The sequence below is a fragment of the Ochotona curzoniae genome, unplaced genomic scaffold (genome assembly GCF_017591425.1).
Source record: "Ochotona curzoniae isolate NIBS_2020 unplaced genomic scaffold, NIBS_Ocur_1.0 contig_4514, whole genome shotgun sequence".
In the NCBI taxonomy this organism is placed as follows: domain Eukaryota; kingdom Metazoa; phylum Chordata; class Mammalia; order Lagomorpha; family Ochotonidae; genus Ochotona; species Ochotona curzoniae.
Window position 1 is genome coordinate 5,682,758 of NW_024466312.1, and position 14,647 is coordinate 5,697,404.

Sequence of the window (14,647 nt, forward strand, 5' to 3'; positions counted from 1 at the left end):
TCTTCTGCAAGAGAGGAGTGAGGAGGGATGTGTGTGCTGCCTCAGTGCCCCAGGCCTGTGCCCATTTTCCAGAGGGGAATGCTGAGGCCCCTGCAGACTAGGATTTGCTCTTAGCACCCAGGTTAAAAACACAATTCAAAGCCACCCAGATCCCCTTGTCCCCATCCGTTGGTTCTCAGACTAGGGCTGAGCACCTTATACCCCTTCTCCCCAACCAGCAGAGCCAGGGTAGGACTCAGAACATCCATGGGCACAGGCCAGTGGCACCCTACTTCTGACCTTCAGTCAGTGGTGACCCTCTTGTGTAGCCCTCCATTGTGTGTGTGTGTGAAATAAAAGGGGCTAAAGTAAGATGATCTCAAAACCCACCTGTAGGCTGCCCTTCACTCATCCCAGGAGGGCGGCCCTAGGGCGCCCAGCTACCCAGCAAGCCTTATCCCCACAGCCTGGGCACTTGGGCCCTCATTAACTCCCTGGCTACTGGAGAGTCAGGTCTCCTTAACCTCACTGCACAAGGGGCACAGCTGGCTCTCTAAGCAGAAGGCACCTGCTGAAGGCCCCACAGCAAAGACCAGGGAGAGCCAGAGGCTCTTTGCTGGACCCCATATCTGTTTCTTCACAAGGCAAGGGAGTGTCCCTGCCTTCCCTGCAGGTGTGTGTGTATGTTGGGGCGGAGGTGCCCCGCCTACATGTGCCCAGCCAGATTCACATATCTTGCTTTACACACTTTGCCTGCACAAACCAGTGTACTGCTCAGGGGGCACACTCCCCCACCTTCTCTCCCTTCCTCCAGTCGCCCTCCTTGCTTCCCCTACCTTCTTCGTGCCCTTGCCACGGCCGCTCCCACCCAGTCCCGAGCGCACACGCCTCCACACCCCTGTCATGACGTCACGTGGAGTAGAGCCCTGAGACACCAAATGGGGGGGTGGAGGAAAGGGGAGGCGGCGGAGCTCCCCAAGCCGGGACAGTCACTCGCTTTCCGGGCGTGTGAGACCGAGCACAGGCACAGACAGCGCCACCCCCCACTCGCCCGTCTCGCACGCCCTCAGAAGCCCAGGCTTGCGGCGCAGCGCAGGGAAGGGAGGGCTTCCCGGCACACACCCCCCCACTGCGTCTCGAGCCCCCCCCCCCACCCCGGGCCCGCTGCACCTCCGGAGCCCCCCTTTACCCTCGAGAGGCACCCAGGAGTTGTCTCAGGAGGGGGCGGCCTTGGGAAATTCCCCGGACCCCTGTGCCAGGAGGTGCCCGGTTCGCCCGCTCCCCACCCCACCCCCCGAGGGCGGTGCCCGGGGGCGCTGCCCCATGGAGCGGGGAGGCGGGCGCCGTCTGCTCCCGGAGCCGTGACCCGAGTCGGAGCCGCGTGTCGCAGCCACCCCGACCCCCCCACAGCTGATCATGCGCCGCCGCCCCGGGCTTGCCAGTCCCACCGGACTGTGAGCCCCCCCCATTCCCCACCCGTCGCGGCCCGCGCGCCATGGGCAGCGCCCACCCTCGCCCCTGGCTGCGGCTCCGACCCCGGCCCCAGCCGCGGCCCGCGCTCTGGGCGCTCCTGTTCTTCCTTCTGCTGCTGGCTGCTGCCGTGCCCAGGTGAGCCCACACTTTACGCTCCGCCCTCTGGGAGCCGCTGGGACCCCCGGGGCACGCGCTGGGACTTCTGCTTCTTCTGCTGGGACTAGGGGGACCTTGGATGAGGAGGGAGGGAAAGAATCACAGGGAAGGCGCTGATGCCCAAGAAGAAACCCTCAGGGCACTCTCTCCTGGGAGGAAGTTAGGCGGGTAACAAAACCGGGCAGTCCTGGAAGGCAGGGCAATGCCCAGGGGAGACAGGGCAGCTTGGAGTGGAGGTGAATGTGGAGGGAGCAGCGGCCACCTGGGTCCCTTGAAGAAAGTGCACCTGGCCCCAGGAGAAAGGACATAGTGACCACAGTCCTCCATCTTCAAGGCCTTGCCCCCCCCCATGGCAGGAGGGGGCAGGGGTACCTGGAGGGGAGTGGGGAGCCTAAGTGAGGTCTGGGAGAGAGCTGGCTAGCAGCTGTAGCCAGCAGCGTTGGTGTGTTTGTGTGCGTGAGTGTGAGAGCGTCTGGGTCCATGCGTGTTAAGACAAATACAGGGTACCTATGAGTGTCTGATGGCTCGCGGCTAGTGTGTCTACACCAACCACGGCGGGCCCACGTGGCTGCTGAGGCTGGGGCTGGGGCTGTGTGTCCACCTCTCTGTGTGCACAAGTGTGTCTGCAGGGAGGTGATGGCTTGAAACTGGCCTTGGCCAAAGGGACTTCCGCGGACCCTGTGCGTGCCATAGAGGTGCTAATGAGCTACCACTGTGTGCGGAGGCCTAGTGGACCTGTGTGGGCATATGCGCGCCTGTGTGTGTTGGAGGGGTTGATGGTGAGGAGAGCAGGAAAAGCAGATACTTTAGGGGGCTACTGATGGGCCTAACCTCTGGGGACCCAGCAGTGCATGTGCCTCACCCAGCCCCCTCACATGCCCGCAGGTCAGCACCCAACGACATCCTGGGCCTGCGCCTGCCCCCGGAACCCGTGCTCAACGCCAACACGGTGTGCCTGACGCTGCCCGGCCTGAGCCGGCGGCAGATGGAGGTGTGCGTGCGCCACCCGGATGTGGCTGCCTCGGCCATCCAGGGCATCCAGATTGGCATCCATGAATGCCAGCACCAGTTCCGGGACCAGCGCTGGAACTGCTCCAGTCTCGAGACGCGCAGCAAGATCCCCTACGAGAATCCCATCTTCAGCAGAGGTAGCTGCCACTGGCTCCTGTGGCCTCCCACCCCTCCAGCCACCCACTTCCCCGCCTGCCAGGCACACCACCAGGCAAGGGGCACCGGAAAATGGATTGGATGTGGCTGCTGCAGGGGGTGGGGGTGGGGTGTGTGGCAGGTTCTGCGCTTAGCTTAGTGCACCCCAACCGGAACGCCACCTACCTCTGGCCCAGGAAACACCCGTGTTGGTGAGCTGCTTCAATGTTGCCTCTTCTTAGCAAGCCACATCTAGGATGGAGAGGCCTTGAGAGTACCCCGCATCAGCACTAAGAGAGCTCGGGGACTGTGCTAAGTGATCCAAGCAAGGTTTGCCTTCCCTACCGGCAAGGTAAACCTTGGTCACATGGGGTGCATCACCAGGTTCTGTGTCATCCCTCCTGCACCCACCTTCCCCCAACTCCTCTCTGAAACAGAGACACAAGGAGTGTGAGTGCCTGGGCAGGGAGGCTCAGGCCCAACAGGCCTGCCTGTCTTGCCAAGCCGCTCTCCAACGACCTCCCATCCCACCCCGCACAGCTCAGAGAAATTGCACCCCATTTCTGAATGGCTCGGAGCCCACCCTGACAAGCCCTGGAGTGATTTGGGCTGAAGTCGAAGGTGGGCTTACGCTGCTCACTTCTGTTCACATCCACCTCCCGAGTCTGCTGTCTTAGGCCTAAGGGTTCCTGCCACTAGATTGGCCTCTCTGGGTGTCTTCCCCCTCTTCTTTGCCGCTTGGGGACAGTGTGGGAAGCCCGCGGCCTCGACTCCTTGGGTCACCTCCAATTCTCAGCACGCCAGGAGGGGTCCTCATATGCCACTTCACCTGGGGCTGCCTGGAGGGACTGTGGCTTCTGGGGGGAGCCAGGCTTCAAGGCGCCCACTCCTCTACTAAGGGCTTCTTCCTTGGCACCAGGATCCCAGACTGGAAGGGGGGCGGGAGGAGCCCCCTAAGTCAGGGGCCACGAGGAGTCCCCCAAGTCAGGGGCCAAGGCAGTCTCCCTCGGCCGCCCGCCCCGCCCGCGCGCTCTCTCCCGCCTCCCCCGCGCGCCGGCCCCGGGCGCCGTTTCTGCCCGCCGAGCACAGCCTGCGCGTGTGGCGGCTTGCAGCCCTAGCTAATCCCCGCGGGCCGCCAGCCGCCTCCCGGCCCCCCGCCGCCCGCGCGCCGGCCCGCCCGTCCCTCCCGCCCCGCCGCACGCTCCGCGACACCAAGTGACAGGCCCCGACCGCGTCGGGCCGGTGCTCCCTGCCGCGCGCGCCTGCTTCCCAACATCGGGTGGCTGGCGGGCCCGGAGTCCTCGCTTGACGGGGGAAGGGAAGGAGGTGTTCCCGTTCCCCCAACCCCACCCCAGCGCTTCGGGTGCAGCCAAGCTGGGCGAGTCCTGCAACGCGCTTCCCGGCCCCAGCGTTCCCCTCCGCTCCGCCTGAGCCCTGCAGTGTGAGCGAAGGCAGCCAGGCGTCCCGATCGCTCTCCAGGGTCAGGCGCCTGCGGCCGGCCAGGGGAAGGATCCGGGGGTCTTGACAGCTCGGCGGGGCAGAGGGGTGAGGAGGGGAGCGGGGAAGGGCGCAGGCTTGGCGTGACGCCAGGAGCTCCCGGGTTCACCTGCAGTTTAATAAGCGGGAGGTGAGCTGGGGGGACGAGTGGGGGAGAGGTGAGGGGTGGAGGGGGAGGCTTGCCGGGGCTAGCCGGGCCGGGGCGGCGCCCGGAGCGGGCAGGGGGCGGGACCGAGGTTCGAGGGGCGGCGCCGGGGGCGGGGCTCGCGCCCCGGCCTGGGCATGCCACCTTACCTCTGCGGCTTCTGCTTCCACCTCCGCCCCACCCTAACCCCACCGTCTGACACCTGACTTTTCCCTCTCTTCGGAGGGGACTCTGGACTGCTGAGGGAAAGTCATGGCTCCCCACTTCCTTCTGCGGGTGACCACCCCGGCGCCCCTCCACTCACATCCGGGTCCATCCTCCTCTAGGGTCATTTCCTGGTCCATCTTGACCCATCTCCTCCAAGACTAGCTGCACTGGAATTTCATGAAGCCGTTCCTGGTGGTAGTCAGTCCCTAGTTGTATGGCCTCTGTCTCTCCCCACACACTCATGTGGTCGGCCACTTCCAGCTGTCCCAAATGGACTCTCCAGGAATGACCCCTCCTCTGCCCCAGGTGGTGGGGGGAGGGACAAGGGGAGGCACTGCCCCTTGGGCCTCCTTTAATCTTTCTGTTTCTCACTGTCCTAACATCTTCCACGAGGTAACTTTGTTGACAGGGTTGGGTTCTCATGCAGGAGGGAGGGCTAATGCTTGAACCCTTGGAGTGACTGAGCCAGGAAAAGCTTCACCCAGCCAGAGAGAAAGCCTAGGGCTGCTGGACCGCCTGGTGGGGCAGGGGGTGGGGGCTGGGACAGGTGGGTACAGAGGGGTAGGGCAGGAAGCCCCAGAATAAGCACAGGATTGATGCCCTGCCCAGGCAGCACAGCACAGGGGCAGCTGTGACCTGAGTGCCTAGGGCAGTGGGATCCCCAGCTTGCTCACATGATTGGAGCCTGGGCTGTGGGCTGGGCAGACTCTCTGGATATAGGATGCCCCTGCTGAGTGCTGTCTGGAGTGAGAGTTTTGATGGAGTGGCATGGAGCAAAACCTAGCAGCCCCGACCCAGGAGTGGTGTGGGGCATTGCTGTGCTTCCAAAGGCCCAGGCTGGAGTGGAGGGCAAGAATGGTCATGGGACCAGGGGAAGCTAGCTGCTTCCAGGTTCCGCCTCCACTCTCCAAGGCAGCCCTGGCTCTTTCCCCACCTTGCTTGTACATTCATCCATGGGGTCTTGGTTATTATATGTAGGTATGTATGTATGCACTTTAAGATTGAAGCTAGGAAAAAGAATATATATATAAAGATTGGAGCTCATCCAGTCTGAAGCCAGAAGCTTCTTCCTGTTCCCCTACGTGGGTTACAGGGGCCCAAGCATTTGAGCCAACTTTTGCTGCTTTCCATTAACAGGAAGCTGGCCCAGAAGTGGAATAGTTGGGATTCAAACTGGTGCCCATATGAAATGCCATCACCACAGAGGCTTAACCTACTATGCCAACCTCACCCCATGTGGGGGGATGTGTGTATGTCTAGGTTTTATATCTAGGCCCCCAGGGCTTGGAGTGTGTGGTGGAATTCAAATGGGGAAACTGTAGATCGTTGATCCCAGGATCTATTCAGAGCCCATTATTCTAATGACACCCAATGCATCAGGCAACATGTAGCAAATGCTTGCTGCATATTGGGTGCTGTTCTCCAGCACTTTCCCTACACTTAAGGGTTCTTGAAGGGCACCCATGCAGCAGGTCCTATTATTATCCTCATTTTTACAGATGAAGCTGAGAGGTTGGGTAACTCACCATTAGTCACACAGCTTCCCAGGAAATAGGAGAGCCAGGCATTAAACAGTGCCTGCTGACTTGAGAGCCTGCACCCAACCCTGCCACCCCCGGCCTGCCTCCCGAGCTGCTAGGCCAGCAGCAGCTCCCACCGAACAGCCAGAGGGGAGCCAGTGCACTGGGTGGTGTCTTCCAGGAGGCGAAACCCCTGCATGTGCTTGTGCAAATGCGTAGCACCATTCAGTGTCTTGCCAGAGGGCTTCCATATGCACCAAGGTCTCTGTGCCCAGGCACACAGATGACTTGCATCACGAAGAGAAACCAGGCCTCCCTCCTTCCCTCTCTCTTTGACTTGAGTCGGGGGAGGGGGGTGTTTCAGGCCTCTCTAAGCCCTCCTAGCTCTTCCATCTTCTCTCCTCCACACTGTCTTGCCCTCCCAGCCTCCTCCCCAGCCCCTTCCTGGCCGTTGGCTGCGGCCTGTAGCAGCAGCTGACTCCACTTAGAGCCTGGCAGTCCCTGTCCCAGATCAAAGGCAGAACGGCTAATTGTGTGTCTTAACGAGCCACCCCCCCCCTCGCCTTGCTCCGGGGCAGCCCAGCTGGCCATGGCCCCACCCTACTCCCCTTCCAGCTGGCCAGATGGCGCAGTGCCTGCATCTACCCTAGACAGTCATGGCCAGGACTGAAACTGGGGCCCTGTACCAGAGAAAGGGCAGACCCAGGGGGTGTTGGACTTCTCTCTGAGGACTGGATACTTGGAGCAGAGGGTAGCTACGCTGGCCTTGCGCAGTCTTTCCTACACATGGCTGTGACAACTGTCAGTGCCCGTGATGGGGATGTGGGGTACTAGCGGCAGGCATCTTTAGCTGCATGGGGTTGTGGGGGAGGGGGTTCTTTGTAGGCTTCAGATTCATGCTTGCATAACCAGGAAGGCGGTGGTTGGTCCTGTACACCCCTTCTGGACCAGTCCCTTGATGCTCATTCCCCATATCAAGTGCAGACAGGACCCAGGGAACTGGAAATTGTATTGCCTAGGGGGATTTTTCTCAGTTGCAAAGACTACCTTTAACAGAAAGTCACCAGGCCTGGGAGCTGGGACAGCTGGGTCTGGGCCCAGGTCTGTAACCTCTGGGACCTTGGGCTTCCCACATTTGCATAGTGTGTGTGTGTGTGTGTGTGTGTGTAGGGGGTGGCTGATGTCTGAGTCTTGGGCTGCCTCTGCAGGGCTGAGTACTGCCACATGGCCTAGCAGCAGCAGGCTGACGGCTCCAGGCTCCAGGCTCTAACAGAAGGGCTCAGAGTGACAAAGATAACAGGCAAGCAATAAATGCAGGTGCACATCGCAGGGACTGGGTCAATTTTCCTTCCTACCCTATACCCCTGCAGGGCCCCATCACCCCAAGGTATTCTCCTGATAATTCCCATCATCCCCTTGGAGGACCCATGCCCTTTTGTCTGCTCCTAACCACAGATTCTGAGATGCTTCATGGACTTCCTGAGGCCACAGGGGTCTGTTCTACAATGAGTCATGACCTGGGCTGTCCCCTGGTCAGAGTGAAATGGAAAGCCATGGCCTGAAAATCCTGCAGGAAAGAGAGAGTGCAGTCAGCAGGAAGTGCTCCACGGCAGCTGGGGATCACACAGTGCCTGCTACTACTCACTTGAAGCTTGCGACTCATTTTCTTCATGGAACCGCGACGAGGCAGATAATACTAACCCTGGTTTGCAGATGAGGAAACTGAGGCATGATGAGGTCAAGGTCACTTGGCCAAATGGCTATTAACAGCCCATAAACAGAAGAGCCAAAATCTGGACAGAGGCAGCCTGGCTCCGCAGATCAGTTCCTCCTACTCCTCATATTATCATGATTTTGTCCAGGCAGGAAGAGGAGGACAGGGGTCTGGGATGTAGGGAGTGCGAGTGTACAGCTAGGACTGGGTTGGAGTCCCTGTCCAGTGTGCACTCCTGTGAGTTATTGCTGATACTGGGATGGAAGGCTCCAACCTTTGTGCTGATTCTTTAGCATCCTCCATGGCTGTCAGCTTGCTGCCTGCCAAGTCTGGGCTTCACCCATGGGGTTCATGGCACAGATGAATTCTCCTCTCTGTGTGGGAGCTCTTTTTGCTGTTGGCTTCTCTTACTGTCGCCCCCCCCCCCCCATCTCTCTATCTCTTTCTCTCTCTGGGATCCAGAGGCTGCTTAGAGGCATGTATTAGAATCTCTGGCTGGCTGGTCCTTTCTGAGATACAGAAAGCCTGCAGTAGCCTGCAGATCCCAAAACTGGACCTTCCAATGCACAAAGACCTCCCCTGTCACAGGCCTAGGGCATACCCCAAGGATAGCTCAGGTGTGAGCACCATGATGGACAGCAGGGCAGATAAGTGGGTGTCCATATGAGGCTTAGAGCTTCCTTGAAAGTCTAGGGGTCTCCCTGCCGGTCCTTCCCTCTCATTTTTCCATATTAGATCCTCTGCAAATCCCTGCACCTGCCTCTGGCATCCCTCACGCAATTCTTGGGCTAATTCAGATGGATTGCAGACAGATTGTCCAATTCTGAGTAACTTCCAGGCAGGCATGGGAGGTTAACAGGGACTTGCTGCTGATTGCTGCTGGAGCCTGGCCAGCAGGGAGGCTTGTGGTGGGCACATAGAGCAGACAGGTGACCTTAGGGTAGAGGGCTTTAGGAGCCAACTCCCACCTTCTGCCCCACGTGGGACGGACAGCCCCAGCAGCCTGGAATTCCATCCCCCGGGGAATTTACTCTTTAGGTCAAAGGGTGCCTGCTTTCTAGACTTTGAAAACTGCAGGCATCACTGCAAAAGAGAACCGGTAAGATATCTAAGGGGAACACACTTAAAGGATGTTTGCTGGAAAGACCAAGCTGGCTGCGGATGCTGTCAGCAAAATGCAGTGGGTGAAAGGGGACTTAAAGAAAGAGACTGGCGGAAGACACCCCCCCCCCCCCCCGCCCCTTGCAACATCGCTAAGAACAGAACCTTGAGCCTCATGTGCTGAGAAGGCTGGGCAGGGCAAGGCAGGGCAGGCAGGGCGATGGGACATTGAGTCCTCTCCAGGGTCCATGTTTTCTGGGTCTCTCTCACTGCAGGTTTCCGAGAGAGCGCCTTCGCCTACGCGATCGCTGCAGCGGGTGTGGTGCACGCTGTGTCCAACGCATGCGCCCTGGGCAAGCTGCGGGCCTGCGGCTGCGACGCTTCACGTCGCGGGGACGAGGAGGCCTTTCGACGGAAGCTGCACCGCCTGCAACTGGATGCGCTGCAGCGTGGAAAGGGCCTGAGCCACGGGGTCCCTGAGCATTCCTCCCTGCCCCCAGCCAGCCAGGGCCTGCAGGACTCTTGGGAGTGGGGCGGCTGCAGCCCGGACGTGGGCTTCGGAGAGCGCTTCTCTAAGGACTTTCTGGACTCCCGAGAGCCTCACAGAGACATCCATGCGCGCATGAGGCTGCACAACAACCGGGTCGGCAGGCAGGTGAGCGTTTCAGCCCCCTGGGCCTGCTGCTTCTCCAGGCCCCTCTTCTCTTCCGGAGCACACACAGTGCACATGTGCGGTTCCCTGTTCTTCTTAGGACTGGGTCAACACAGTACCTACTGTGTACCAGAGAGTAGACTGAGTCCAGGGACACTAAAGGGCACTGGCCCAGCATGTCGTCTTGCAGAGCCACCTGCTCCTTGCCTAGCCTCTGAGATCCCGGCAGTCAGAGCCTCCCATTTAAAGCTAGAAGGCTCTGCTCTTGGTGGAGCTCTGATCTCTATATCCTGGGTTTCCTGTGCTGTCTCCCGCAGTGAACTGTGTTCCACTGGCCTTCTTCTCAAAAGCCAATATGGCCTCTAAGGCTATTTATCCAAAATTACTAAATGCCAGTCAAGGTAAGGCGAAAGAGAGCAGTCTGAACTGGCTTAACTACACCTTCAGCGCTAACCTAGCCACTGCCCTATTTAGTCCTTACAACGCTGCTGCTCAGATGTGGAAACTGAGGCACAGATTGACTAAGAAGCTTACCCAAGCCATGTGTGACTGGGAGAAAGTGGTAGAGGCAGGATCCACCCCCAGGCGCTGGGGCTGGCGCCCGAGCAATTTTGGCTTTCACCGCCCCTTGCCCCACTTTCCCCAGGACCTATAACACCCAGTCTGTTCGGTGAGTTGACGTTCCATCGTTCACATAGCAGCCCAGCTCCTGTGGCCTGCCTGTTCTCTTCACACCCTGCCCTGGACCCTGTCCAGTGTGCTGGGGCCTACCTAGCTGGCACCATCTCCATCTCACCTCCCCTCCATCTCACCCCCCTTCCCTTTTTGTTGGCCTCTCAGCTCACACTGTTTCATCTCCTTCCTCCACAAAGACTGACTCAGCAGCTCTCTTTGCGATGTAGAGGCGGGGTAAACTGAGGCACACCTGCCCTCAGGCCATGTCCAACTCCCACCCAGCCCTGCCCTGTCTGTGCAACTCTTCTCCCCCACCCCCATCTTGAAGATACCTATTCCGACCCGGTAACCCATAGTGCCTCCTCCTGTGTCCCTGCTCCTCCTCCTCTTCCTCGTTAAATTGGTTAATTAATGGCTGCTGCTTGTGGGAAGCAGATGTTCTGAAGCTGTTGGCCTGGGAAGGCTCTGGCTGCTTCCCACGTGGTGCTGTCACCATGGGCTGTGTGTGGGAGCCAGGGAGCCCTCTAAGACCCCTGAAGCGGGGGGTGGGGGTGGGGGGGTGGGGGGGCGAAGTCGCTCCCTTGGGGTCCTGCAGTCCAGCTTTGAGGACTCCAGCCTTGGTCTCCCAGTCCAAGGGTGTGAAGTTGGGGGTGGTGAGGAAAGAGGCTGCAAGTCACCTCCTTTGGGGTGGCTGGTGAGTCCAGGCTTATGGGATCCATGATGGGCAGTCCCTAGGGGAGGCTGGGAGCAGGGAGGGGGCTGCAGAGGAGGCCTGGGAGACCCCACTTCCTCTGACTTTCTCTCGGCTCTCTTCTCTCTTTAGGTCTCTTCGGTCTTGGTGCTGGGGGTGGGGGGCTCCCTTCCTTGGAGGTAGCCTGCCCCCCTCAGTCCCTGTCACCCTATAAAGGAGAGGAAGACCTGGTGGGAGGGGTGGGGAACTGCTCCCCCTGCCATGGGGGGCTTTGGGACTGCTGTGGAGGTGGGTGTAACCCCTTCTCCCCACTGGGAGGCATGGGAGGGGGAAGGGAATTTCCCCCAGAAGAGCTGGGATCCCCCCTCAGGAAGCAATGCGCCTCCAGCCCCAAGAGCCCCCAGCAGCTGCGGGAAAGACCAGCCCGAAGGAGGGGAGCCCGGAAGGAGGGAATTCCCCTAGGGCCTACCCAGGAGAGAGGGGGAGAAGGAAGGGATGCAGCAGGAGAGTGAGCTGAGGAAGAGAGCAGCGGTCCGGCCTCCTCCTCCTCTGGCCTCCGAGGGGTGGCTTGCAGGCCTGCCTCAGCGTGGGGGCAATGGACGGGGGTCCGTGACTGCCAGCGTCAACCCCTCACGGTGCCTCCCTCCTCAGGCGGTGATGGAGAACATGCGGCGGAAGTGCAAGTGCCACGGCACGTCGGGCAGCTGTCAGCTCAAGACATGCTGGCAAGTGACGCCCGAGTTTCGCGCCGTGGGGGCGCTGCTGCGGAACCGCTTCCACCGCGCCACGCTCATCCGGCCGCACAACCGCAACGGCGGCCAGCTGGAGCCGGGTCCCGCGGGGGCGCCATCGCCGGCTCCAGGCAGCCCCGGGCCACGCCGCCGGGCCAGCCCCGCCGACTTGGTCTACTTCGAGAAGTCGCCCGATTTCTGCGAGCGCGAGCCGCGCCTGGACTCGGCGGGTACCGTGGGCCGCCTGTGCAACAAGAGCAGCGCGGGTCCCGACGGCTGCGGCAGCATGTGCTGCGGCCGAGGCCACAACATCCTGCGCCAGACGCGCAGCGAGCGCTGCCACTGCCGCTTCCACTGGTGCTGCTTCGTGGTCTGCGAGGAGTGCCGCGTCACCGAGTGGGTCAGCGTCTGCAAGTGAGCCAGGCCTCTCCCGCAGCCAGCTCGGACCTCAGCCGGCTGGCCCGGCAGCCAGGAGACTGGAGCCACCCTCTGCGACGACAGTCCAGGACAGCCTGAACCCATCCCTGCCACTTCTCCCCGCTTTCCCCTCTCGCTGCCTCAAGAGCCAACGGTTCATCTGGGTCAGCGCTGGTCCTCCCTCCCCCCCCCCCCGTCCCTATGACCTGGGTCAGGCAGGTGTCTCCTCTCTCCCAGCCCTCTTTCCCAAGAGTAGGAGGGACCCAGTTGTCGCTGATAGGCAGCGGGAAGATTAAAGAGAAGTGGACATAGCTGGGCTGAAGTGATTCTCTAAAGGCCCCAGACACCCTCCGCTCTGGCCTTCTGAATCATTGCCACCCCCCTCCTGGTTCATTTGACAAATATTTATTTTACACCCCTGCGGCCCTCTTTTCTGGGGACACGGTTCCTGCTCTCTGGGGGTTGACTTTCTTGCTGAGGAAGATGGACAATAAACAAGTAAACACACACATACATACAAGGTCATTTCCAATGATGTGATACATACAGCAGGGAGTGTACATCCTGGGAGATGAGTGGGAGGAGGAGAGAGGGTCCCTTTGGATAGAGCCACTGGTCAGGGAAGGCCTCATTGAGCAGGAACAGTCATACTGAGGCCCGCCACTTGAGCAGGAGGGCATAAGGGTAGCAGCTTTTCCAGGCAGATAGCAATCAAATACAGAAGAAGCTGGACAGGTAGGTGGCCACTGGCTGCAAGGGGACAAGGTGACAGTTGGAAGGCTGGCTAGGGGGCCATCACCCTCCCCCCAAATCAAAGACAAAACCTGAACTGGGAGGCAGAGGCAGTGGAGAATTCTAGAAGGGGCTGGCTGCCCAGTGTTTGGTGCCAGGGCTCTAACCGCCCACCCTGTGCCTGAGCCCTCTGCCACAAGCCAGGACGAGTGGCCGTGCCCAGCAGCAACCGTCGACAGAGACAGGAGGCACTCTGAGAAAAGTAATCCTGGGCAAGACCCAGCTCAGCCCAGCCCAGCGCCCCGGGGAGCAGGAGGGGCTGGAGGTGCGGCTGGGAGGAGGGTGGCGGGGGAGGAGGCCAGGAGACTCACTGTCTGGGTTCTGGGCTCTGAGTCCAGGAGGGGGGTGCAGGACAGGCAGCCTTCGGTGCCTCTGGTGCCCCCAGGTGCCCAGGTTCAGGGTGCCCCTTTGCAGGTGAGTGTGCCTCCCCGCCCCTCACGAGGACACTTTGGGCTGAGCTGGTGCTTTGGACCTAGGATTGCATTCCTCATAGCTGTTTTTCTGGGACAGACCCTCCAGGTGTAAGCGGGGGAGATGTAAGTGGGGTCAGAATCTGGGCCAAAGAATATTCTACCTAGATCACCCAGCCCTCAGACTGCTCACAGTTGGGGACCCTGCGGGGCTTCGCTAGTTCACCCCAGTATGACACCCCTCCGGATAAACTAGACAAGGTTTATAAACCAATCTTGTTCCCATCCCCCATTGCCCACCTGTACAAACACCTGATTTTTCTGCCCTTGTTCCGTGTTCCTCTACCCCTGGAAGGGACTGAGCCCAAGAGGAGACTGGTACCCCTGTCACCCAGAGACTGGCTCCCCTCTCACCCAGTGGGGAGATTTGTCCCCATGGGCTGGCTTTCAGCTCCCTACCTCAAAGTGCCTGCAGTCCAGCCACTGGCCGACTTGCCCAGGACAGTGGGACCTCACAAATGCCCAGCTGCTTCCTGCATAGGGTTTTTCTCCCCAACCCCCCTAAAAACACAGCCCCACAGGCAGGCGGGTGAGTGTCCCTGGGGAGGAGGGGGGAGGCTGGAGCAGCTAGACACACCTGCCTCATTCCTTTCCTCTTGTTCACTCAGGATAGAGCCTTGCTGGGGTGGGGGCTGGGTTCCCTTCCCTCCTTTCTCCCTCCCTTCCATTCCAGTGAGGAGGAGATGTGGGTGGGGGGAAATGCAGGGGTGCACTCTCCACCCCCACCCCCAACCTCTGCCCCCCCCCCCCAGTACTGCCCACTGCTTCACCAGCTTCAGCCCAGCCCTCCTCAGCTTCCAAGGCTTAGGAAGGAAGGAGCCAGGAGAGAGGGGCATTACAGGACAGAGCCGGAACATTCCATCACAAACAGCATCACTTCATCACACAAACAGCAGAGCTGCTGGGGGCTGGGGGCCTGGGGCTGGGGCTGGACCTGGAGCTGTAGCAGAGAGGGACACGTTGTAGTGATCCAGGCCTGGTCATCTGGCCTGTAGAGCAGCAGTGGAAAAGCTCAGAGCAAGGAACATATAGGGGGGCTGTCTACCCACTACCTTCTCCTTGAGCCAGAAAACAGACCAGAGTCCTGGGACCAAAGGTGGTCTCCATGATGAAAAAGGCAGCAGGGGAACTAAGGACCCTACTACCTACGTGGAGATGTGGAGATAAGGAGCTGGATGCAGGGGGCCCAAGGAGGCGCACTGGCTGGAGGGCAAGCAGAAGGCAGTGGCGCCCTGATTGGAAAGGGGCAGTGGGGTGGGGATGGTGAGTAAGCAAGTGGAA

The 14,647-nt window shown here is 60.2% G+C and overlaps 1 protein-coding gene across 1 annotated transcript; it reads left to right on the top strand.

Moving 5' to 3' along the window:
- The first annotated feature begins 1,004 nt into the window (after nucleotides 1-1,004).
- On the top strand, nucleotides 1,005-12,107 carry WNT10A (Wnt family member 10A). The gene is made up of 4 exons (XM_040986414.1): nucleotides 1,005-1,587; nucleotides 2,494-2,756; nucleotides 9,214-9,593; nucleotides 11,608-12,107. The coding sequence occupies exons 1-4, from the start codon at nucleotides 1,475-1,477 to the stop codon at nucleotides 12,103-12,105; spliced, it is 1,254 nt and encodes a 417-aa protein (XP_040842348.1). The 5' UTR covers nucleotides 1,005-1,474; the 3' UTR covers nucleotides 12,106-12,107.
- The last annotated feature ends 2,540 nt before the right edge of the window (nucleotides 12,108-14,647 follow it).

Coding starts and splice junctions, on each gene's coding strand:
- WNT10A (XM_040986414.1), top strand. CDS start 1,475: ATGGGCAGCGCCCACCCTCGCCCCTGGCTGCGGCTCCGACCCCGGCCC. Junction 1,588..2,493: donor CTGGCTGCTGCCGTGCCCAG/GTGAGCCCACAC, acceptor ACATGCCCGCAG/GTCAGCACCCAACGACATCC. Junction 2,757..9,213: donor GAATCCCATCTTCAGCAGAG/GTAGCTGCCACT, acceptor CTCTCACTGCAG/GTTTCCGAGAGAGCGCCTTC.